This window comes from Polypterus senegalus, chromosome 13, assembly GCF_016835505.1.
Source record: "Polypterus senegalus isolate Bchr_013 chromosome 13, ASM1683550v1, whole genome shotgun sequence".
NCBI lineage: Eukaryota > Metazoa > Chordata > Cladistia > Polypteriformes > Polypteridae > Polypterus > Polypterus senegalus.
Window position 1 is genome coordinate 76,565,133 of NC_053166.1, and position 26,273 is coordinate 76,591,405.

General features: G+C 38.2%; 1 protein-coding gene across 1 annotated transcript in view; it reads left to right on the forward strand.

Moving 5' to 3' along the window:
- The first annotated feature begins 11,375 nt into the window (after positions 1-11,375).
- The window catches only part of LOC120542743 (voltage-dependent L-type calcium channel subunit alpha-1D-like), a 210,354-nt gene continuing 195,456 nt past the window's right edge, over positions 11,376-26,273 (forward strand). Inside the window, exon 1 of the mRNA XM_039775380.1 lies at positions 11,376-11,684. Within this exon, the coding sequence (XP_039631314.1) occupies positions 11,657-11,684 (28 nt within the window). The 5' untranslated portion in view covers positions 11,376-11,656. The remainder of the gene's footprint in view (positions 11,685-26,273) is intronic.

Here is a 26,273-nt window from a genome sequence, read left to right on the forward strand (position 1 = left end):
TTCTCAACAGTTAATATAATTAAACCTAAATACCACTCAAGAAGGAGCAATGAACATTTATGTGACTGTTGGAGAAAAGCACTGACCCCATTCATCCCAAGGTTCAAAATGCAAGCAGGATAGGCTAAAGACAGTTTCTCTCACTGAATTAGGGAAGTATAGACAATGCATGTGAATGTGATTTATTTTTTAAGCTAAGAAGTTTGTGTTTAAATCATTGTTAAGCTCATTTCAGCCTAAAAAATACTTTATTTCTTTTTCTTTTGAAGATGTTATATTGTTATGGACTGAAATTAATGTATTTACAATGTAAATTTAGAGATGAGGGGCTTATCACACTGTTTTTCATTCATCATGGGTTTGTCCAATGCAGGCACTGCATTTTTGCCAGTTTGAGTTTATGAACGATTTTTTGTATTATACTAAAGCAACCTGGAGGGCAGAAGATGTTGTTCAAAATTACTTTCTTATGGATTAGTTATGTCATGCCAAAAACATGTTACTACAAGACTGATAATATGATATACTTTGTTCAATGAAAATGTTAACTAAACTAATGTCTTTCAGGTCAGGTCAGGTTGGGGAGCATGCACTGGTACAGTATGTTGCCACACCCACTACATGATAAAACATCTTAGGATCCTGGTTGGAAACACTCCAGGCAGACATGCAGTCCAGTGCCAGGAAATGACCGTCTATCTGCCACAGCCAGGTGTCATGTGGGCATCCCCTTGGCCTGATCCAGTTGCTTGGGTCCTCAACAATGAGGATCCTGTGAGCCAGATCACCCTCAGTTGAATCTCACCACATGGCCATAGTGCTGTAAGTGACACTCCCTCACAATGCAGGTAATGTACCTCATTTGGGACTCCATGAGCAACCGCTCATTCAACACAAAGTCAAACCAGAGGTAGCCAAGGATTCTCCGAAGAGACGCAGTACTGAAGGAGTGCGTCCATGTCTCACAACCATATAGCAAATCAGGAAGCATCAGGATTCTAAATACTTAGATCTTTTTCCTTTAGCAAAGATATTGGAGAGGCCACACACCCCTTTCCAGCAACCTCATGACCCCCATGTTCTCCCAATTTGTCTTCATAGGAGGAGTCACCAGAGACATGAATGTTGCTGCCAAGGTAGGTAAATCTCTTGACAAGGTTGACACTCTCTCTGCAGACAGGCATACTGCTGATAGCCGTGCCCAAGAAGTCAAAAAAGGCCTTGATCTCAGGACACTCGCAAGCCCAGACACTCGGACTCCTCTCTCAGCCTCATGGACTCCGCAAAGATCATGGCATCATTGGCAAAGTCAACATTAGTGAATCTTTCTTCACCAACAGATGTCCCACAGCTGCTGGACCCCATGACCCTGCCCAAAACCCAGTCTATGCAAGTACTGAACACAGTAGGAGCAAGAACACACCCCTGACGAACCCCAGAAACAAATGGGAAAAATGTAGAGGTTCTGTCTCCATTCTACACAGCACTCACAGTACCAGTGTAGAAGCCGGCCATGATATCCAGCAACTTCAGGGGGATCCCGCGAAGTCTCAGGATGTCCCACAGGGCAACTGAGTCAAATACTTTATGTAAATCGACAAAGGCTACAAAGAAACTCTCCCAATATTTGTGTTTGTGCTCCATGAGAATCCTCAGATTCAGGATGCAATCAATGGTAGACTTCTTAGGCATAACACTAGAGAGCTCTGGCTGCTGGTAGGTGGGCAAGTGATTACAGATCCTGTTGAGGATGGAAATTATGGTTGGAATTCGCAAACTGGGCACTTTTGTAGACCCTGGAGTTTTGTAAGAGCCTTCAAAGATGTCTTTATACTGGAAAAAATGAGGAACTGTATTTGTAGATATCTAATTATTTGGACCTCAGCAGGAAAGGAGGATTGACTTACAGGACCTCTTGCCAGACCTCTTGCGATTTTAGTTGAATACTTCTGTGATAGATGATGGAAGTGAAGAGAGCAAGGGAAGTGAAGGCTCCTGTTTGTGCAAAATGCTGATCTGAATGATGATTTCTTTGTGGGCATGTTTACTCCTGACAGTGATGAGAAGTAGCACAATAAAGAGTGTAATGTAAGTACAGCTGAAAATGATAATGGATGGGGCCAGTGGAAATAAATGGGACAATAATTAACCTTAAGTTGGACACTGGTGCAAAAGTTAATTTAATTAGTGAAAAGGATATTAAAGCCTTAAAGTTAAGGATATTAAAATTAAGCCACATATTAAAAAGGAAGCTGTTAATCTTAACGCATACAATGGGCACGCCATTGAAAATAAAGCCACATGCAGATTTCAAGTGAGGTGAAAGAAAGAGTGCACTACCTGCAATGTGTTGTAGTTCCCATGGGACATAATTCACTTTTGGGTGACAAAGCATGTGAAGAGAATGTATTGAATTGGCAGCCATAACACACAGCATAATAGTGTGGACAACATTTTGCAGCAGTTTCAGGATGTTTTTAAATGGTTTGGTGTTCTTCTTTTCACTTACCATATATATAAGTGAATATATACAGTATATCAACAAACAATTCAGCAGCACCAGAGACACACGTCATATGTGGCAGGGTGTTCAGGCAATTACAAACTACAAGCCCAATCCACACAGCAGTGATGGTGATTCCTCCCTTCCAGATGAGCTGAACAACTTCTTTGCACGGTTTGAGGCACAGAACAAAGAGCCTGCGAGAAAAGCAACACCTCCCCCCACTGACCAAGCACTCTGTCACACCATAACAGATCTGAGGAGGACTCTATCCAGAGTCAATCCACGGAAGGCTGCAGGACCTGACAACATACCTGGTCTTGTGCTCAAAGAATGTGCAAGTCAACTGGCTGGTGTCCTCACAGACATCTTCAACACATCTCTGAGCCAGTCGTCAGTCCCAACATGCTTCAAGTCGACCACCATCATACCAGTGCCAAAGAAGTCATCAGTGACATGCCTGAATGACTACCGACCAGTTGCACTCACACCAATCATAATGAAGTGCTTTGAAAGGTTAGTCATGTCACACATAAAGACTAATCTCCCTGCCTCCCTTGACCCTCTTCAGTTTGCATACCGCTCAAATAGGTCAACTGAGGATGCCATATGCTCTGCCCTTCACATCTCCCTGACACATCTGGATAAAAAAGACACATATGTCAGGATGCTATTCATAGACTTTAGCTCTGCCTTCAACACAATCATCCCTCCAAAGCTGGTTGTAAAACTGAGCAGGTTGGGCCTAAACACCACCCTCTGCAATTGGATCCTGGACTTCTTGACAGAGAGGCCCCAGTCAGTTCGGATGGGCCACAACACTTCCAGCATCATCACACTGAGCACTGGAGCACCGCAGGGCTGTGTGCTTAGTCCACTGCTCTTCACCCTGCTGACTCACGACTGCACAGCCACGCACAACACCAATCACATCATCAAGTTTGCGGATGATACGACGGTGCTGGGACTGATAAGCAGGGATGATGAAAGAGCATACAGAGATGAGGTGAAATGGCTGTCCGCATGGTGTGAAGACAACAATCTATCTCTCAATGTTGACAAGACAAAAGAGATAATCGTGGACTTCAGAAAATCACGTCCTGCCCACATCCCGCTCAGCATCAACGGTTTAGATGTGGAGATTGTTAGGAGTACCAAGTTCCTCGGTGTGAACTTAACTGAGGAACTTACGTGGACACATAACACCTCATCACTAATCAAGAAAGCCCAGCAGAGACTACACTTCCTGAGGCGGCTGAAGCAAGCACTTCTTCCCCCTTCCATCCTCACCATGTTCTACAGAGGCACCATAGAGAGTGTCCTGACCAGCTGCATCACTGTCTGGTATGGCAACTGCAACATATCCGACCGCAAGCGCCTGCAAAGGATAGTGAAGACAGCAGAGAACATTATTGGGGTGCCTCTCCCTTCACTACAGGACATATTTTACAAACACAGTGTCCGCAAGGCCTGCAGCATTGTGCAGGACCCCTTACACCCCTCACATGGACTTTTCACACTTCTGCCATCCAAGAGAAGATACTGCAGCATCAAAGCCAAATCTGCAGGCTGCAGGAGAGTTTTTACCCCCAAGCTGTTAGACTCCTTAACACCAGGCTGCCCCCTGGGACCTTCCACACGGCCTCAACCACCACTAAAAACAGAACTTTTATACATGAAAACCACTATCCTGCTAAGATGAGTGTGCATGTAGAAAAGAACTGAAAATCTCATACTGACCTCTAAGGATTTTGACACTCTTGATATCCTTATGCTATGAAGCATTCTGACCTGTCATTGTTTACACATGTTTTAAACAACTATCATCATACACTGATAATTTCTGTATTATCTATATCTATTATTTATTATTTATTTATTTATTATATTACATATCTTACACATCAATATTGCTGCTACTTGTTTGTCCTATCTTTGCACAATGTCTTGTCTTGTTTGTGTTTTAATTTTAATTTTTTTAATTTTTATTCTATTTTCAATTTACTATTTGCACATTATGTTGTTACACTGTGGACCCTGAGGTTCGCAATTTTGTCTATCTGTATACTTGTATATGGTTGAGATGACAATAAAGTTCACTTTGACTTTGACTTTGATATATATATATATATATATATATATATATATATATATATACTCTGTGTATGTATATATATATATATATATATATATATATATATATATATATATATACTGCTGTATATATATATATATATATATATATATATATATATTGTAATAAATAAAGAGTCTTTCAAAAATAGAAAAAGATTTGGAGATCGTCCCCATATATTGTCGTCCAGACAAAGTGAAAATATGGTTGATTCAGAATGACTTTTCAGTACAGAATGAATGAAACATGGTAACAAAATGGCGTTTATATAACAGATGGGATGATGGGAGAGGAAATGGTTGGCAGGAAGTGACGATTGGAGGTGGGACCACGGAACCAACGTCATCGTGAGCAGACAGGAGTAGTTGAGTGTGGAACCGGAAGTGATGTCATTGGATGGGAACCGAAGTGATGTCATCGCGGCCATTTTGGAACTGAAAATGGATGGGTTTATTTTTCTTCCAGTTTTCTGTAGGTAGAAAGAGATTCAGGTAAGTACCACGTGATAAATCCTTGTCTCGCGAGATTTCACTCACCTTTGGGCTCTTTGACTGCCTCCAACTCGCACGTGTGTGACAATATATATATATTGTGGTAGATAGGGGGTGCTCTCGCTCCCTTGAACCCCTGTCCACAACTCCAAACAACAGGTAAAAGTCCAAATTCTGACTTTATTAAATCTCCACAGTGCACAAAGCACACTCTCCACCACTATACTCACAAATCACAAATACTCAATAACAATAAACAATCCTCCAGCTCCCAGACGCGTTGCCACCCTTCCACCCAGCTCAGCTCGCCATCTGGGAGCTCCCACAGTCCTTTTATATTCCCTGACCCGGAAGTGTTCCTAATCCCCAGTCCATGTGACTCTTAATCCCTTCCGGGTCAGGTACAAGTTCATTTGTTCATCCTGGAAGCCCGTTGCTCTTCCTATGATGAACTTCCGGGTCATAGGGCACGAAGAAGTCTTCGGTCCTCCCTGCAGCTCCCTCTTGTGGCCCCCATGGCATCCAGCAGGGCTGTGTATAAAAACTCCATTGTCCATGATGCCCTGCTGGTCTTCTGGGGACCTCCATGCTGCAAGGAGGGCTCCATCTGGCGGCTTGGGGGTATTGGCCAGGATAAACGGCCAGCCATCCTTCACAGTATATATATATATATATATATATATATATATATATATATATATACAGGGTGGTCCAGATCTAATTATGCAGATCCCGATCGTCTGAATGACTTTGATTTATGCGGAGACAATTCCAGTTCGGTGCGAAGACGGTTCTTCATGTCGTTAGTTTGCATGCTTCTCGATGGTCCGGGATTTTTCAGGTGATTTTCTATATAATAAACTTAATATGTTATAGTGTAATTAAAATTGTATAATATGTAATTTAATAATTATAATATTAACACAAAGAGAACATTACCAAATACCCATGAGAAGAAATAATAAGTGAAATGGTGGGTGTACAGTTTTGTACAAAGCCTAATGAATCTCATGGGTTTTGGCAGTTGCAATTGCATGAGGACAGTTCAAAGATGTGTACATTTAATATCCCTTTTGGTTGTTACTTGTTCTTAAGGTTGCCATTTGCTATTTCATCAGATATTTCATCTCACCATGGAGCACATTATTGAGAGCACCACTGGTGTATGTGTTTATGTAGACAATATTGTATTATGAGAATCAACATTGGAGCAGCACAATGAAATGTGTACCAGAGTACGGCAGAGCATACAATGTTGTGGTCTGAAACTGAATAAGCCTAAATACCAGTTTGGTGTTAAAGAAATTACATTTCTGGGTGATAAGCTTTCAGAAGTTGGTGTGCATCCTGATATGAGTAAGGTAAAAGAAATTCTGAATATGCCCAGACCCACAGACAAAAAAGCAGGACTACAAGTATTTGGAATGATTAATTTAATTGGAAAATTTATACTTAATTTGTCTTCTAAAACTATATATCTGAGAGAACTGTTATGTAATGGAAATGAGTTTAAATGGACTGATAAACATGAACATGAATGGCATAACTTGAAGACCATTCTAACAACGGAGGAGGAGGACGAGGAGGAGGAGGTTGGGAACATGCGCTGAACCAGTTTAATTTTCTTTGATCCTACAAAGCAGATAGAGGTATCAACAGATGCATGTAAAGATGGCCTAGGTGAAGTTCTCTTACAGGCTGATGGTACAAATTGGAAGCAAGTGGCATATGCTTCAAGGCCAATGTCTCCAGCAGAGTGTCACTAAGCACAGATTGAGAAAGTGTGTCTTGTTTCTAGTGTTTGATATGGAGCAGTTCCACAGCTATGTGTACGATTTACCATCATTCTTTGTAGAAACTGATCAAAAACCTTTAATAACCATTATAATGAAAAAACTTAAATATCTACAAGAATACTGAGACTAATGATGATTCTTCAACAACTATGATTTTAAACTGATTTATACTCCAGACAAGTATATTGTGTTTAGCCAATGCTCTGTCACATGCATCAATGCAACAGAATGAGAGTGCTATAGAAACTGATATTGAGGTTCATGTTAACTTAATACTGGAAAATTTCCAGGTGTCAGACATGAAATCCAAACTGATTATAACAGAAACAAAAAAGCTGAAGAGTTACAAAAGGCAATTGAACATCTGAATAACGGTTGGACTAAAGGTTCTTGCCAACAATATTGTAACATCAGAAGTTAAATCAGTATTGTGAATGGATTTTTGTTAAAATAAAGTAGAATTGTTATTCCTCAGTCATGAAGACAAGATAAGCTTAAGCGAATATATGAAGGTCATTTAGGGACAGACAAATGTAAAGGAAGGGCCCAAGCTGCAGTGTATTGACCTGGAATGAATGCTAATATTAATAAAATCGTTTCTAGCTATGAGACATGCTCAAAGTATCAGATTTGACAAACAAAAGAACCAGTGATCATTAATGATGTATCTGAGGAGCCTTGGCAGAAAGTTGGAACTGATTTTTTACATCTACATGGTAACACATACATGTAATAGGCTATTGTCAGATTATCCAGAGATGGCATTACTGTCTACTTTATCTGCTACTTGTGTGATCACACACATTAAGTCTGTCTTTGTAAGGCATGGAATGCCATAAATAGTATTTGGTGACAATGGGCCTTGTCTTAACTGTGAAGAATTTCAAAAATGTACATCAGACTATGACTTTCAGCCTAGAACTTCAATTCCTTTGTATGCTCAGTCAAATGGAAAAGCAGAGAAAGGTGTTCATATTGTTAAGCAGTTAATGAAAAAAAGCAAAAGGCAGCAATACATATCCTTATTCAGCTTTGTTAAGTTTCAGATCTTCTCCTATAGAAAATTGAATTTCATCAGCTGAGATTTTAATGGGTCGTAAGTTACACACTACACTACCATGTACTTTTAGGCCAAAAGAAACATGGATGGAAGAAAAAGCAGAAGCACTTGAGAAACAGGCAAAAGATAAATTATGATAAAGCAGCCAAGACACTGAACCCTTTAACAAAAGATGATATGGTAAGAAGTCAAAGTTTAAATACATGGAATCAAAAAGTATATAGTTCTAGAGAGAGCCTGAGGTCTTTTACAATTCAAACAGAGGATGGACAAATTCTGAGAAGGAATTGAAAAAGTCTTCTGAAAATAATGGAGCCACAGCAAGAACAGACCAGTGAGGAAGTTGTGACTAAAACAGCATTGCCTAAATCAACAGTTGAGACAGATGATGCTAGTACAGATGAGCAAACACTATTACCAGTGACTAAATCTGTAAAGTTAAAATATTTAAAATGTAAAAACCTTTATTTAAAATGTGAGTAATTAATGTCAATGTATATTAATGCAAAGTGCTTAGATTTAGTAAATTCTCAAATATACTTGTTTATTTGAAAGGAAAGGGTGTGTGGTGATAACGTAAATAAACATGGTATTCCTGTAGAGGGCAGTAGAGTATACATTAATAATAAACTATGGAAGAAGCCTTAGCAGTGGGGCAGTTACCACCAGTACTTGCATACAGTAGCATATATTTGGTATGTTTTGCAGTGGTTTAGAATTGTAATGAAGTTCACTTAAAGAACCCACGGCTTGTTCTTATTTAAGTAAACAAACTGCACAATTATTACTATTTCTTTTCATTTGTTTTTATTAGTTCTATTTGAATTGCTACAGTGTTAGTTCTATTTGAATTGCTACAGTGTAGGTTTTATTTGATTTTTTTTCTCCATAGTGAGCATTGTCTCAAATCACATAAAATGTAATTTGTTTTCAGTTGACTGCCGTGTCATGCGATAAGCCAGAGACGAGGACTGAACCTTGCGGAATCCAGTACCTTAGCAGCTGTTGGGCACTTTATGTCTGTTATTACCGAACATATTTAAGCTCACACAGTTCAATATGCTGACAAAAGAGAGTATTTCAACATAGCTTTTCGGAATTCACTTTTTCTTTTACAGTCTATAGGAGCCTGAGGCTATTGTGTTTGCAACAGGTGCAAGGCAGGACCTAAGCTCATATGGGCCATCTATTTATCCATTTTAGGGTACACTCCCTTACTCCTACACATAACATACACATAAAAGAGGAATTTAGTTGCCACTCCACCTGACTAAATGTCTTTGAATTGTGTTAGGAAACAAACAGAAACATTCTGAAAACATTAAACCATTCTTTGTGATGATTAAATGATATTTAACCTGCCACTATTTTCTTCAAGAATATTACAAATGTACATTGTTTTGTTTGACTGAGATGTTTATTAAAACAAAACAAAATCCTACATAACTGAATTATTGAAACTATAAAACTACTGATTTCACTAATATTCACTAATTATTTTAACTTACCTGGGCTCTGGTATAGTCATTAAAAATCAGATAATTCCTAGAATATAGGATTTTAATAGATTTTATTTTTTTTCTCCAGCCTTTGGAGTTTTTTTTTTTTTTTCTGTCCACCCTGGCCATCGGACCTTACTCTTATTCTATGTTATTTAATGTTGACTTATGTTTATTTTTTATTGTGTCTTCTATTTTTCTATTCATTTTGTAAAGCACTTTGAGCTACATTTTTTTTGTATGAATATGTGCTATATAAATAAATGTTGATTGATTGATTGATAGAATATAAGCTGCCAATGTGCAATGTAGGTGTTTCCCATGTGCTCAGATTGACGTAAATGTCTTTGACATTTTTTGCATGAATGGACACTGAAATCCTTAATAAATCTATTGATCTTTCATTGAACATTCCTGCTCCAATTCACGGTTGTGACTTGTGATGGGCTTTGGCCATGCTTGCAGCACCAGCTATTGTACAGAAAAGAGTTCAGGGTGACATGATGGTCCATTATAAGACACATAGTATGAAAAATTCACCATTTATATGGAGATATGGGAGAAAAATTTGGGTACTGACACAGGTACAACATTCAATCATCACACATACTGTTCTGAGACTGGGATTCAAATTAAGTCTCTTGGAGTTCTGAGGCAGCAGCATTTACAAAACAGAGACACAATACTACTTTTTAACTCAGAACATAATATTTTCAGTCCTACGTAATCCAATTCAGGGTTACAGGAGACTATAGCCCGTCCTGGCAGGAAATTGACAAGTGGCAAAGCCAGAAATTGTAAAGTGGGTGGGCCAGGAAACAACAGGGTGGGCAAGCCATAAGCTATTCTGGAGGGGCGTGGTACCTGTTGAAGCTTTGTACGGCTTGGTTTGGTTAAATGGCAATTGAGATAAGGTCCTGGGAGTGGTCCCCCTTCGCTTCAGAATGAGAGGGTCTGGGCTTTGCCCCTGAAATAGGGAACCAGTCCGTTGCACAGACCATTCACATTCTAGCCAGGTTTCAATCACTTATCAGCCTAATGGTACAGTATTTCTTTGGTAATATGTACAACACTCAGGTATAGGATTTGAACCTAGGATGCTGAATCTTTGAAGCAGCAATACTAATCACTGTGCTGCCTTGCCAGCCTGACAGTTACAAATAACCAATTTAAATTACAGAAAGTGCACAGTTAACATATTTCCCAGGCAAAAATTTCTTTGTAACTTTTGAAATGATTTGCTTTCTTTTTTTAATTTCAACAGCCTCCCAAATGTCTCACCAATCCATATATCCATGTGGTAAAGGGAAGAAGGTTGTTCTTTCTCAAGGCAGGAGCTATTCTAGAATGAGATGCCAGTGTATGTTGTCGCACTTCCTCATCAGAGTGCCCACCAAAACCCAAATCATAACCCCTGCCTCCTGGGATTTAACATGTACCAATCATATATGATGAACATAAATATGTTTTTGTTCGTAGAGACAGTAATAGTAGGATTACACTATATACAGGCACGTAAAAGTACTACAAAATAGAAAACTATAATACGGGCAGCAATGTCCAGTACAGCAATCCCAGGCACTTCCCGACAGGGGCAATTTGTGGCACCTTTTAATCAGAGAACAAAATGTTAGAGTGATTCAGGCAAACAGCCACCGATTTTTTTTTGTTTAATCTCCGAGGAATGCCACCTGTGGCCAACCGTGTCTATGTGCGGCATGTCGGTGGCGGCCCCCTCACTCCGTCTGACGGCGCTCGCCCGTGCGTGTGTGTCTGCTCTGCTCCCCGTCCCTTTAACAACCTCGTCGGCTGCCCAGCCAGCCCTCCCCTTTAAATGCTTCAATTTGTCTCTAATCCTGATTTGATGTCTTTACAGCGGGACGGATAGTAAGCGGAGGTGCAAACGAATGCAAAATGCTCCGAAAACACAGATAGATGAGAGGCACGACATACAAGTTTGTCTGGCGGTGACAAATGGAGGAAACGAATGACACCGGAGACCTGCAGCATTAGCCAAAGTTAAACGGGAGAGTTAGTTCGCCCGGCGACTGCGCTCCTCCGAAATGCTGTCTGAGGTGCTGGAAGGCTGCCCGCCGGGAACATTTGCCAAGGACCACTTCTAAGTGATTTGCGCGCGATGTTCCAGGGACGATGGCACGCTGTCTGAGCAGCCATGTATGAGACCGACGACAACCACAGAAGTAAGTGCTGTCTTTTTGTTGGGGGTACTGGTGTTCATCATTTCTTTTTCAATGATACGACTCGAATTAGCGCTATTTCGAATTAAAGGGGGGTCGAGTTGTGATTTTTTTTTTATTTCTATGGTTAAACGTGCACAGAATTCGCTAAGCGTCCGCCTGCACCTATCACCGCCACCAGATAGACACACCTTACTGAGGCTTTGTACTTTTGGCGCACCCCACCTGCACAGCACCTCGTTACTACATGCGGGGACGTGTCATATCTCGGGTCACTTCAAGAGTGGACCGCTCCAGCGCTTTCTTTCTACTGGTGAGTGGCAGCCGCTAATGAGATTTTGTTGGCCAGCTATTGATAGCGCAGCCGGTAAAACGGAGCACAGTTTTGCGAGGGAGCCGAGCACTTGTCAGGCTGTCTGTGACGTGAAAAGAAGCAGCAGCCACGTTAAGCCACTGGTATTCCACTGTACCTCTGAAGTTCCGTGCTTGTCAACTGGTCTTTTATTTGTGTGACTATTTCAGATGTTTAAATTCTTTCGCCTGAAGAATGTTTTGGCCTTCCTTTTGATTATTCTGTTTATTTCAAGGTTAAGAAGATGGAAAGATAGATGCCATTTACGCTATTTTAACACGTTTTAGTTAATGATATGTTAGAAAGATGTGCAGTGAATAGAGGACTCACTGGTAAATTTTTCCAAAGATTTACAAATGCTCTTCAAATGAGTAACAATGTGACCTACTTGTCCATTTTATGATCCTGAAGGAAAAAAAAAAACACAATAAATGAAAGATTTCTTTGGTGTTATATACTCGCACAGAACTCCAGAATTCACACTTACAGACCAGTCTGGAGTTTTCAGATTCTTTTCATGTCTGTGCATATGTGTGTGTTTTTTTATTTCACATGTCCAAAGGTGTGTGTGTTAGGTTCATTAGCAACTGTTAATTGGCCAGGTATGACAATGATGTGTGTGTGTGTGTGTGTGTGTGTGTGTGTGTGTGTGTGCATTTGCCCTGCAGTGGTTATTCAGGGTTTCCTCCTGCCTGGCGTTTGATGTTACTGGGATAAGCACCGTCCTGTGCCGTCTTCAATTTGATATTTGTACAAAAAAATGGATGTGTGGATGGCTGGCAGGTTTCACTTGTGTGAAATTGGGTTACAGTACTGGCTTGCTCACTGATTTCATATGTTCTCTCTTTGTTTGGGTAGACTTTTCTCAAGGTACTCTGCCATTTCGCCCACATGGCAAAGATATGAGCGAATGTGGGTGGGCACATTTATGTCATTGATGTTGGACTTTTGTCCCATCCTGTGACATACTAAATACATAAGGGGCCCATGGGAAAAATATCAAGGGTCCCCATCATTTTAATGTAAGGGAAAAGAAATAAAAAGACTTTAAGAAAAAACACTGAAATATAAAATGTAAGTGTATTTAATTGAATATACAGTGTATGTCAAAAGCTAAATTTTTGTGTAAGAGGATGACACTGTAAATACATTATTTACGAAACTAAAATTAAAATGCGGGGTGAATTATTTGTAGGTCGTTTATTTATTTAATTGAATGGGATATTTAATGCAATGACATTTAAAAGTACTGCTGCATGGATTTTTATTGAGTAGGCACTTTAGGGGAAGTGGATGTTTTATTGTTTTAGATGCTGTTTTATTAATGTGTATGGTAATATCAATAGTAGAAAGCATACATTAATTGTATTGTATCAGGTCAATTTATTATTTTCTGTGTTTCACATGGTATGGTTTACAGTTTATTAAAATGTTACTGTAATACCACAGAAATAAACTACAAAATCCTTTTTAATCATATTCTCATGTTGAGTAGCGACTGACAGACTGTGAATGTGTCTCAGCAGGCTGAGCCTATTTTGTATTAAATACTGTATGTATTGTACATTATGTTTACTGCACTGTTGACAACCGTATGTAATTTTAAAATCAGTAAATAATTCTCTTCAATTAAAATAAACATAATACATACTCAACACTAGTGTATTACTTCTTACTCACAAAAAAGTAACTAAACATGTTTTATAGTTACTTGTTATAAAATGTAAGGCATTACAAACAAACCCATAGCTACCTCATACCAGTATTTTGCTGTGTGCCAGCAAAAAAATTGCACCTTTCATATGCTGAAAGAAGGAGAAATAGTTTTTATTTTTTACATTGCTGAGGGAGTAGTTACCCATAGTTAGAGCTGGCATTCCATCAGGTAAATAAGCAGCTTTAATGCTAGAGAAGACCTGATGCAAATGGTAGGCCTGTCAAAGTCACATAAGAATTCCAACTAGGGTGGCAACAGCAAGTGAGCTACTTAAAAGACAGATGTAAAACAGCAATAATCCATTGGTACTTGGTGTCGGCAAGCACCACAGCAGCCTGGTGCTACAATATGAAATAAGCCAGTCTTAATAATTGTGCGTTTGTGATGATGCTTTAAAGCACACCCTGTATTATAATTTTTGAACAATTTAACAAACAGACAAGGAGCACATCTCTCTATTATAATAAAAAAATCTTGGGCTGAAACGAGACTAATCCTGCGACGAGAGGTGATTTTTTAAAGAGACTTTTTGGAAGGAAGTCCCGCGAGACGGAGACTTTTACCACGATATTCTTTCAAGTCATGCCCTACTTACAACTATTTTCAAAAAAGGTCATCAGGTGCATTCCGGCACTTAACCTGGACAGACACCAGTCCATTAAAGAGCTTACTTATGAACGAACACACACACACACACACACACGCACACACACTCTTACGAAGATCCAGTTTAGAATCACCCATTCATCTAAACATGCCAGTGATGAAATGATGAAATCAAACAAATTAACGCAAAAATTGTCAATCGGTTACATGGCAAATTGATTAAATTCATATCAATAGACTATCCTGAAGGAGTTGGTGGTGATCGTGCGGAAGATGAAAACATCAGCTTACAATATCCCAAAGAATAACTATAACCGTTAACACCGTCCAGTCTTCCACCGGCCAAATTACTGTTGAAAGAAGGATGTATCATAATGTTATTACGTCATTTATGTATGAGTGATGAACTATGCAATGGAACAAGATTAGTTGTATTAAAAATTGGTTGAACAATTTTAACTTGTAAAATTTTAACAGGTGACAAGAAAGGTAATGTAGTACATATTCCGCGAATAACATTAGAAAAAAGATCTTGATATGCCATTCATATTAAAACGTTTACAGTTTCCCATTGGAATAGCTTTTTCTATGACAATTAACAAATCACAGGGACAAACATTTGATAAAGTCGGTTTATTTATTAGAGAGAAAGAAACAATATTCACTCATGGGCAGTAATACGTTGTGTTGTCACAATGTGAAACCAAACACTGAATCAAAAATCAATGCAATCCTAAAGAAAAGTTAATTCCAAACATTATTTTAACTGAAGTCTTAAAGTAAAAGTGAAAATAATGCATATGTAACAATTCCCATGAAAATAACAATCTTTTTAAATTGTATATCAGGTTAACCAAACCCGGGGATTGGCAAGCAAAGTGAGCAGGGGGCAGAACCCCCTAGTAATTTTAAATTTGTAGTTTGATAAGATAAAGAACATAATAAAACAGTTGATTTCTATGTTTCTTGCAGACCAGTAGAAGACCCTTTGTGAATCAGTGTCTTTAAACCCCTGACTAGTACACTTGTTGGTGGGGTCTCGTGCCCTAGCAACCCTTTAAACTTTGCACTTGGCTGCACACCACAAATTATGATTATGAAACTGACATGTTGATATAATAAATAGCCAAAAGCCTATGTGCACAAAACATATATTAATACAGTATTAATTAAATGTCTTAATGGCCCTTTTTCAATTGCTGTCTTTGGCGCCTGTGTGTCAAGCACCCTTTATATCCGCCTTATTTTAAGCAAATGCAGTGACGGTCAGAAGGCATAGAACGTTCTTTAAAATGTTCAAAAAAAGTAATGCTGTAACTCAGATCCCTTTTTTTTTAAACAACGCAGGAGTTTTTACTTCAATAAAATAAGTGTTATGTTATGTCACTCATTACTTTAAAAATAATCTGTTTAACACACTTTACTTTTAATGTGTTATCCCATACACTGCTTAACACAGAGCTGGCTGGCTCAAATTCACAAACAGAATTTATCGTACTTTGGGAGATCACATGACACTTGATGCAGTATGGCTGTTTTCTAAGTGATATACTTAACACTATGCAATGTTGCGCTTTAGGGCGCTGCAGCTACGCAAGCAGTGTGCAGTCTATACTTGTGTGCATACTTTAAGTAAATCTGGAGGATTCCACCAGGTGGCAGTGTGAGAAATCATGTTGAGAAAACAATGTCCAGTTTTTCTGTGTTGTTAAAGATAAAAATTGTTTGCATTCTGATGTTGTTGCAAAGGTGCAAAAAAATGTCAACAGTGATATAGAAGATGGTATGTGAGACCTTTAAATGTATCACATTATTGTGATGGGGAATATGCAACACTTGTATTGCCCATGAGAGAAGTGGATGAAGAAAAGCACCATGAACACATTCACATGTCAGCATTTAAGTTTGATAATTTGCTTCACTGCATCAAACCATTCATCAAACACTGAAACAAATAGATTTATCCTGTTGGAGCTGCAATGTGGCTTGCCATCACATGTTGATAGTAAACAATGATAGTGATGTCACATACCAAAACTTGCCTCCTCTTGGTGTTGTATATGGATGGTTCGTGCTGAAAGAATCACCCAAACTCTTCTTATTCAAGCCCAGTAAAAAACTCTAGAGGACTTTGATGGAAGCTGGCATGGTGACAGATAATTCTGGAGCAGTTTCAATTGTTGACTAATTGAAGGCCTTTCTAGCAGAGCAAAATATAGAGAAGTTTTTTGGACCTTTATGGTGATATTGTTAAAATCAGAAATGAACAACAGAAACTCTTGTCAATTTTTATGCAGGTGAGTAGTCAAATGGAGCACCATGATGCGGAGCTACATTCCCTTTGAGCTGAGACCCAATTTCTCAGCGAGAAACTTTACAAAGAAGAAGACAGAGATAGGAGAGGCAATGCCAGAATTATTGGAGTTCTGGATAATGTTGAGAGTGGGAATATGCTTGATTTTCTGGAGAAACAATGGCCTGTTTGGTTCCGGTCCATTCTTAATTTCAGGCCTGAAATAATGCAGGCACATAGAATATATACAAAGGACAATAACAGTGCACATCCATGTCCAATTATTGTCAAGCTGCTTTGTAATTCTAAATGAGTTACTATCCTGCAATAGGCATGCAAAAATCAAAGCAACCTATGAAAGTTGGAGGATCTACCTTTTCGCCAATTTCTTGGTCCATACTGCACAAGCACTCAAGGCCACGTCTCCAGTGATCAAAAAGGCCCAACAACTTGGTTTCTGCCAAGCCTTGGATTTCCTTCCCAGGAAGGCAGCAGCTGTTCTCCGACCCTCAACAAACCCTTAATGCCATGGACTCCTTCACCTCTACTGGTACTTGACCACTTCGACTGTTTTAAGTCCAGTATTCCAGCAATGTTCAGTTGTTTTTCTGAACAATGATCTGTAATGGCTATTTGCAATGGCTATATTTTTTGTTCTTTTAATGTACAGTATGTATTTGTTGTTTTTTTTTACATACTCATATGTTTGTATGTGTATATATATATATATATATATATATATATATATATATATATATATATATATATATATACATATAATCCACCTCGATCGGGAGTTTGTTCCAGAACCCCCGATAGATGAAAATCCTCAGTAGAAACCATATGTTTGTATAGTTATTTTTATATATTTTAAGCCCTTATAAACTCTCCCACACTGTTAACATTATTAGAGCCCTCTAGACATGAAATAACACCCTTTAGTCAAAAGTTTAAACTGTGCTCCATGACAAGACAGAGATGACAGTTCTTTCTCACAATTAAAAGAATGCAAATATATCTTTTCTTCAAATTAGTGTCTGCATCAGGAGCAGAGAATTTAAGAGAGAGCGCGAGCGCTCGCAAAGAAAAGCAAACAATCATAAAATCAATACGTGTCCTTTTAAGTTTGTCGAAGCACCGCAATAAAGCGGCATTTTTCAAAGGAGCGTCAATATCTTTTAAGCAAACAGCCTCTGTGCAAACAGCACCTCTGCTCACACCCCCTCCGTCAGGCGCAGAGAATGTCAGAGAGGGTGAGAGTGAGGCAGAGACAAGCAAACAATCAAGCACCGCGCGGGAAGCATATCTTATAGCATTGAGGAGTTTTAGTTAATGTGTAATACATGCTCTGATTGGGTAGCTTCTAAGTCATCTGCCAATAGCGTCCCTTGTATGAAATCAACTGGGCAAACAAACTGAGGAAGCATGTACCATAAATTAAAAGACGCATTAAAATTAAAAGACACGAGCCTTCCATGTTCCAGCGACAGTGTGCCATGTGTTGTGTGTTTCTCTCACCCCACAGTTTTTTAATAGCTGCTTACATGTTATTTTTGACTTCAGATAACTTTTTAAAATTTTCCCCACATTGACCATTGTGATGTGGATGTTGAGGTTAAGGTGAGATTGTTCGCCAAGCTCCCTCAGTGTAAGCCTTCTTGTGGGAATAACCAGTTGTTTTCTCCTTGTTTTCTTTTTAAGAGAACTCAGTTTAGTCATTTGCTTATTTTTTGTTAGGTTTATACAAGGGTTTTATGTTTGGATAACTATTAAGGAGCATATTTGAGACCTAACCATTGCTTTTGTGTCCCATTTAGACCGCACACCACATAAGAATATTGATGATCTTGTGAAATGTCTAAATTATATTACAAATGCAATCCTGCTTATCTCTGATGCAGTGCACAAGCTTAAAGCCACAAAAAACAGAGCTGAGTTAAATGACCTTCTCATGAGGTGTGCAGAATTTAAAATTCATTGAACATGCACCTTGTTACTCTCTCTAAGGTACTAAACCGAGCAAGTTGTTAGCACTTAGATTGTTCAGATGTGACTCGTTAGCCTCTATTTACCAAGTCAAGTTAAAATCTGGTAATTTCACTAATCGTCCCTTGGAAATTAATGAGTTTTTTTTTACTTTTATTCTTTTCACTTCCATTAACCGACGTGCTGGTTGTTTTTTTCAGATCTATCGATTTTCCAAAATTATCATTAAATGACGCTGCCCATTTGGAGGCTCTGGTTTCAGCTGAAGAAATTAAATCCGGCTTAAGCTCTTTTGCTAAAAACAAAGCCCCAAGTCCTGACGGTATACAGTATAGTCAGAAGTATATTTCGCCTTTTGGCCACAAGTATCCATCTCTCTGTTTCAAATGATCAACACGGCTCTCTCAAATCTCTAATTTAAACTCAAATATAAACTGCTCCATTATATCGCTACTTCTCAAGCAGGGTAAAGATCCCACACTGTGTTCTAGCTATCATCATCATCATTAATAAATTCAGATGCTAAGTTATTAGGTAAAGTTTTGGCTCTCTGGCTCAAATAGGTAATTCCAAAACTGATTTAATCTGACCAGACCAGCTTTGTGGTATCTCGTTATGCAGCTGACAACATGCTTCGTCTTTTGCACATTTTAAACATGGCTTCTTCGCTCTCAGCCCTTGCAGCGCTCTTTTCACTCCACACAGAAAATGCTTTTGATAGGATGGATTGGAATTTTTTTGTGGAGAGTTCTGAATGAAGTGGAATTTAATACTGTATTTATTAACATGGCCAAATCATTGTATGCTTCTGTGCTTCTGTTTCAGTTTTAACAAACTCAGATTTGTGGTATCCCTTTCATGGGTTCAGGGGTGCTAGACAGGATTGTCTGTTATCACTCCTGCTTTTTATTATCTCGCTGGAGCCTCTAGCCATCGTTCTATGTGCATTAAATACCTTTACTCCTATTTTGGCTTATAGTACAGTCCACAAAGTTTCCTTATATGCTGATGATATTCTTCAGTTTTTAGGAAACACTCCTTCTGACATACCCCACATACAGTATTAACATTTCACACATACAAATCTTTATCAAGCTATAAAATTAATTGGAGCAAATCTGCACTGCTTCCTATAAACCATGCCTATCAATCTTCTTATTTTCCTGCCCTTATTCTTGTTCTTAACTCCTTTAAATATTTAGGAATAACTATTACACTCTCCATTACTGATATTGTGCTGTGAAATTTTCACACCTTGTTTAATTGAGGTTAAACAGTCAATGCTGTCCAGGAATAGCCTCTCTCTCTCCTTTCAGATCCATTTAGCAATCATTAAAATGAATATTGTTCCTTGTCTAAATTTTGTTAGTTCAATGCTACCTCTTCTGTCATCTTCCTCCTTTTGGTACCGGGTCAGATCAGCCATCACTCCTTTTTATGAAGTGGTAGAAGACCTTATATCAAGCACTCCTCTTTGATTTGAGCCAGATTTGTCAGAGGTATTTCGCTTTCCAGTATTGAACAGTACAATTGGGCATATATCCTTCACCCGATCTCCTTATAGTTAAACACTCCAATTTCCCCTCTGCCCTGGGTATTTACAGAAACAAACCTTGTTTCTCCTCATTCTCTGCAGCAATTACCATTTATTAGGTTTAAAACATAAAGGGAGTAAATGGATTCAATCATCTTATAAATTATTTTTTGTGTGTTTAGAAACCTCTGCAGGTTTTTGTTCAAACCAGCTTCTGTTTTTAATTGAACTCCTGGGCTAATTAAGTGAACTGATATTTCCCAAGTTCTGTGTTTAAGGAATAATATATTAATTAAAAAACTAAGTTTGCTAAAAAAATAATAAATTTAAATGTACCAAGCAGTTATATAGGAATAATGTATTTTTTTTCTTTTTAACAGTATTTTCGTCTTGATTTTCATTCTACTTTTCTAGGTGTTCTAATTGTTTAATTAATCCATTATTTACTAATTAGTGGGTCTGACTCTAAAGTAGTTGCAGCCTTTGATTATTCAGTGTTGTTTGCCTGGGTGTCTGCTCTGCTCGTTTTAAGTTGTCATTATTAAGATACAATGAAGGGGGAAAAACTGCACAGAGAAAGGGCAAAGTATAATGAAATCAACAAAAGAGAGTTAAGCATTTAAATCTAGAGCAAAAGCAGAAATATTTATAAATGTTTTCTAAATGTAAAACTCATTCTGCTATGCTTTTCTGAATGTCGAATAAAAGAAAAAAAAAACAGCTAATTAAATGAGATCAGTGCTATAAGGTGTTGTCACTGATTAGGAATCTGGTTGGAACAAAAACCTGCAGCCATAGGGTGTCCCCCGAACCGACGTTGAGAGCCCCTGGTTTAGAACAAGGTAGAAATACATCTTGGCTACATTCCGCACTGGTACTCCCTTACATCACTGTTTCACAATAATTACCTAATCATTGACTGTCAACCAATCTCCTATCCAACTTGGACTTTTGAGATATCAACACACTCTGCGATTTGTTTGATGGATCTGGGCTTGCCTCTTTCCAGTTTCTGGAAGACAAATTTGCAATACCTTCCTCTTCTGTCTTTTTCTATTTACAGATTAAATCCATTTTCAGGACGTGTGGAATGAGTTTTTCTGCCCTGTTTCCAACCATGCCTTCGTTTTTCCATTAAATGCATTTCCTTTCTGTACACCTATCTTCGTGATTCCATAGTTACTCCTATCCCAGTCTTGCAGAAATGGATCTCTGATCCATTATGTTGGAACACAGTTTTTAAAAACATAAAACATTCTTCTAGAAATTGTAATCATCAACACATCCAATATGAAATTGTCCATAGAGTTTATCAGTATCCTAGAAAGCATTTTCTGAGGGGTTTGCCTCCTGATCCATCCTGTCACCCGTGTTCCCTTAATGGACAGGACACTTTTCTCCACATATCTTGTAATCTCCCACTGTTGCTGTTCTTTGGGACTCCTTCATCCTATCTATCTCTATTCCTTGCTCTCCTGTAACTCTGCTCCTTTTAGATTTTTCAGCTTTTTCTCTGTTCATCACCAATGCATTACCAGCCCTAATAGCAACCAAAATTGTCATTTTTTCCTACTTGAAGAATCCTGAACTTGTAACTTTCCCTGTGTGGATGTCCCATTTTTACAAGCTTGTAATGGTATCTCCTCATACTGTCATTAAATGGAAAGACACTATTTCCATGATTAAGTCTTTTTTCACAGCCAATCCATGAGCCAACTTGATATAAATTCAGAATTTCCCTTTGCTCAGCCAGATGGCTTCCTGGACGTGTCAGTGACCTGCATGTTTTATTAATTTAAATTTATTTCTTCCTCCTTTAAGTAGTTCCAGGGGTTGGGGGGTATAGGGTGGTATTTCAGATTTGTATATGAAAATGTCTTTTATTTGATCTTGTTTTCCTCTTCTTATTTTTGAAATCAAATAAAAAATTGACAAAAAAAAATGATCATATTTTGCATATACAGCCCAAATTACCAGAAGCAATACATACCATGAACTTGCTGCTCGGTTCACCTCCTAATTGTTTCTTCTTCAACCCATTTACCCTTCCTAGTTTTAAGGACAGTATTGTGACCAGTGATTTGAAAGAGTATGGTTTCAAACCATGAGACAATGCTGTTAGAACTTGTATCAGGAGCAGTCACTGGTCTAATGGTTTGAAGCTGTATGCTTTCAAATCACCAGTTACAATCCTGCTTTATGGATTGGTAAACATGAAATGGTTGGAATTTTTGAAACAAAGGAAGGCACTTAAAAGGGATTCCCTGCTCACTCCATGTGGTTGCTACATTAGTAGCCCTATCCAGGTCTAGTCAAGATCTGGCTCAGCCTTACAATAAAACTGGATTAGGCAGATTCAGTAAATGTGTCGAGAGATGATTTTATTTATTGTGACAGAGTAACACAGCAGAGAGTTGCTGCCTCCTGGCTTAGGTATTGAAGAAATTCTGTGGACTATAAAATTGAGAAACAGGCAGAACAGTAGTGTAGTAAGTTGCTGTACAGTCTCACTATTTAGGTCTTCTATATGGTGTTAGCATGTTCTTTCCAACTTCATGTAGGCTTCATATGTGTAGGTGTTTTATTATCTCTGTGCTTTTATTAATTTTAATTCACTTATTCCATGGAAGAAAGGAGCTATCTCTCCAGACAGCTTTGGGGAAAGGCATGAACACTGGTCTATCACATCACACTCTTACACTCACTTATACCAGGGGAATTAGGCTACTGTGATTGTTTTTAAGAATGGAATAAAATCGACACAAAATAAAGGATATGTGCAAACTTCAAACAGGAATGGCAAAGCTTGGATTTAAACCATTGTCCTTTAGTTTGTGAGGCAGCAGAACTAATTAGTGCACTATTGTATCTCTGTTTTGTTAATTTTTGGAAATAAAATTAATTTGGTATAGTGTTGTGAGATAAGATGTTTATGAGTAATGGTATGAAAAGTGAAAAATTATATATTTTTATAACAATAGATTTAAAATTCCATAAAATACCATATGAAACAGACCAAAATGCAAAACAGAAAAATTTGAAGACTTTGTCCGCACCTTGAACCAATTACAAAAAAAGAATACATCTTATCAGACCTAGATTTTCACCTGCCATGTAGATTTCAGATACCCTTCTTCATTTTTTCATTTTATAGGCTTGACTTTGTTTTTGGTTTCTCTATAAGAGCAACTGAAATGGTGAGAACAAGACTGATGAGTGGTGACTCTAAATAGACCCATACATGTTTATCAGATTGTCCTTTGATAGCCCGCTTTCTCATCTAAGATTAATTCTTGCCTTTTACCTGTTGATGAGCATGCTCAGGAAAAGACAGGTATTAGAATGGGTGGCTGGAATGATACATCTATAGGAACAAAAGCTTTGGAAATTAATCTTATGTAGAGTGGAAACATTGGAACTGATTTACATTTATGCACACTCCTTGACTTTTTCCCCAGTTTTCAAGTTCTCTTTAAATTCATGGTCCTTTACTATGTAATTCAGATGTTCACTTTTAATTATGTGCTTTCTCAAATATAGATGTCACAGAAACCTTTACAAAGTAACAATATAGGAATGAACAATTTATAGTAACAAACCAGATTATTTTTATTTCATATGTGGAAAGCGTACCTCCAGACACAGACAGACCGACACCAAAATGTCCAAAACTTCTTTTATTTCTTTTTTCACTGCACCACAATGTTCTCACACCAACTCTCCACTGTCTTCTTCTTTCTCTTTCTCTTTCTCTCTCTCTTGACCTCCTTCCTCCTCCTCCTCCTCCTCCTCCTCACAAGCTTTGTCTCCTTCCTCCCAACTCTGGCTCGTCTACTGGAGGGAGGCTTCCCCTTTTATTATGACCCGGATGAGCCCCAGGTGCTCCCCTTGACGTCACTTTCTGGTGTGGCGGAAGTGTCAGGAAAGCACCTGGAAGCACTCCGGGTGTCCTCGGAATTACTTCCGGCAGCACTTCCTGGTGTGGCGGAAATGCTGCCATCCAGGCTTCTCTAACTGTCCGGGCGCCCCCTGGCAGTGGCCACATCCTCTCATAAAGAGCGTCCCAGCTCCGTCCCTGTGGCCCCCAAATAGCCCCGGGCGGCTGCCCTCTCATGGCCGAGGAGTAACATTGTCCAAGTCGGGGACTATCCAGGCGTCCCGGCCGGGCAGTGTCCCTGGACATCTGTGACACATAACAAATCAGAAAAAAAAAAATGAAATTATGGAAAGGGGAAAGAGAGAAAACAAACAAAAAAGTGATTTATAAAGTATTTGTCTGTTCCTTACAACCCTGTGATGAAAAACCCAATCATGTGTCCATTTGTTTTAAGAATAAACATTTTTCATTTTAGGGGAATGAGGAGTTTAAGCTTATTCTGGTAAACTGAGTGTAAAGCAGGAACCAACACACTGGACAAGACACTATTCCATTTCTTGATACACTTTTGAACACACCTACAGTTAAAGATATTGGGTTAACCTAACAGGTACATCTTTCAGATGTGAAAGGAAGGTGGAGTACTCAAAAAAGCCATATAGTCACAGGAAAATTGTACACTAAGAAGATGGAACAAAAGGTTTCTTTATAGTCAAATATTCACGTTTCTCGGGACAGGAATCCACACATGTAACTTCAGCTTTAAGATTCTGAGATGTTATTTCATATTTTGTATTTGAAATCTCAACAACATTAAGGATTTCAATTAAATTCAAAACCTGAATGCACAAAGGCAGAGGATTAGGGAGTATAACTAAAAAGATAAAAATTAAGATAAAATGCTTTTCCACTTCATTACTTCAGTTTGTAGAAGAAATCAATTGGTATACCTTATCTTTTTATTTTTTAAGCTGTCTGGTATAGTCTAGTATAGAAGTCATTAAAAAGTTGTAGGTTTTTGTTCATACCCAGTTTCCTAATTCTTTGCTGATGATGGAACTTGTTATTTAATTATTTGGCCTGTTAGTGTTTTTGTTGTGCCCCCTCAAATTATTCTTATATAGTAGATTTTCATTTTCTGAGGAAATTATCCAAATGATTAGTTGACATGTTCTTCTCTTTTCTTTCTCTTACATTTCTTTTAAAATATTTTGTTAAAGCAAATACTTCCTGGTGGACACCCACACGTATAAATGAGACCAAGTTAGATTTTAAGCTGCTAGTTCTTTTGTCAATCACATTTTATTGCTAGCTTGTTGAGAAAAGAAGAAGCAACTAAAATAAGAAATGCAGCTGGAATCTTAATAAGCAAGTGAAGTTGAAAAATCTTACTTGAGCTACAATTTTTTTAGCAGCAGTAATCGCTTATAAATAAGAAATTAGTTTGAACTGGAACTCAATCTTTAAAGAAGTTAAAACTGCTCTAAAAATTTGAATCACCTGTTTATTCCATATGTATATTATCTATAGGATTTACAAAACTCCTTTAAAACATTATTTATTGGGTTTAACCCCTGACCCAGTTTGTAATGTATTCTCTCCTAAAATGCCTGGTTCCTTTTTACTTTCTCATATATGGATGGAGATTTGATTTTGTGATTTTGATGAATCTCGATGTTTTAGACCTCCCTGAGTCCGAAAATACCATTTTTGGAATTACGTCTGTGTGTGTATGTGTATGTAAACACGATAACTTGAGTACACTTTCACTTAGGTCAACAAAATTTTGCATACAGTTATTCGGGTTATTTCTGTTAACCGGAAGTGGTACTTTAGTTTACAAACTATGACGCACTCCTAATAGTCGGTGACTTTAACTTTCATGTCGACAATCAGTGTGACCAAAAGGTAAAGGAATTCATGAACCTCCTGGACTCTTTTGATTTGAGACAGCTCGTTAATCAGCCTACACATAAAGCAGGTCATACGTTAGACTTAGTGATTGCTAAAGGACTTAAAGTTGATTTAAAGCAGGTCATTGATATTGGTCTATCAGACCATTTCCTTCTACTATTTAATATAGAAATAAAGATAGATAACACTCATGAGAAGCATTTTGTTAAAAAACGCTTCTTTGACTCATCAGCAGCTTTAAAGCTTACAACTATTCTAAGCAATCAGTCCGTTTATAATGCCAACTATAATAGCGAGGATAATGTAAATAGTA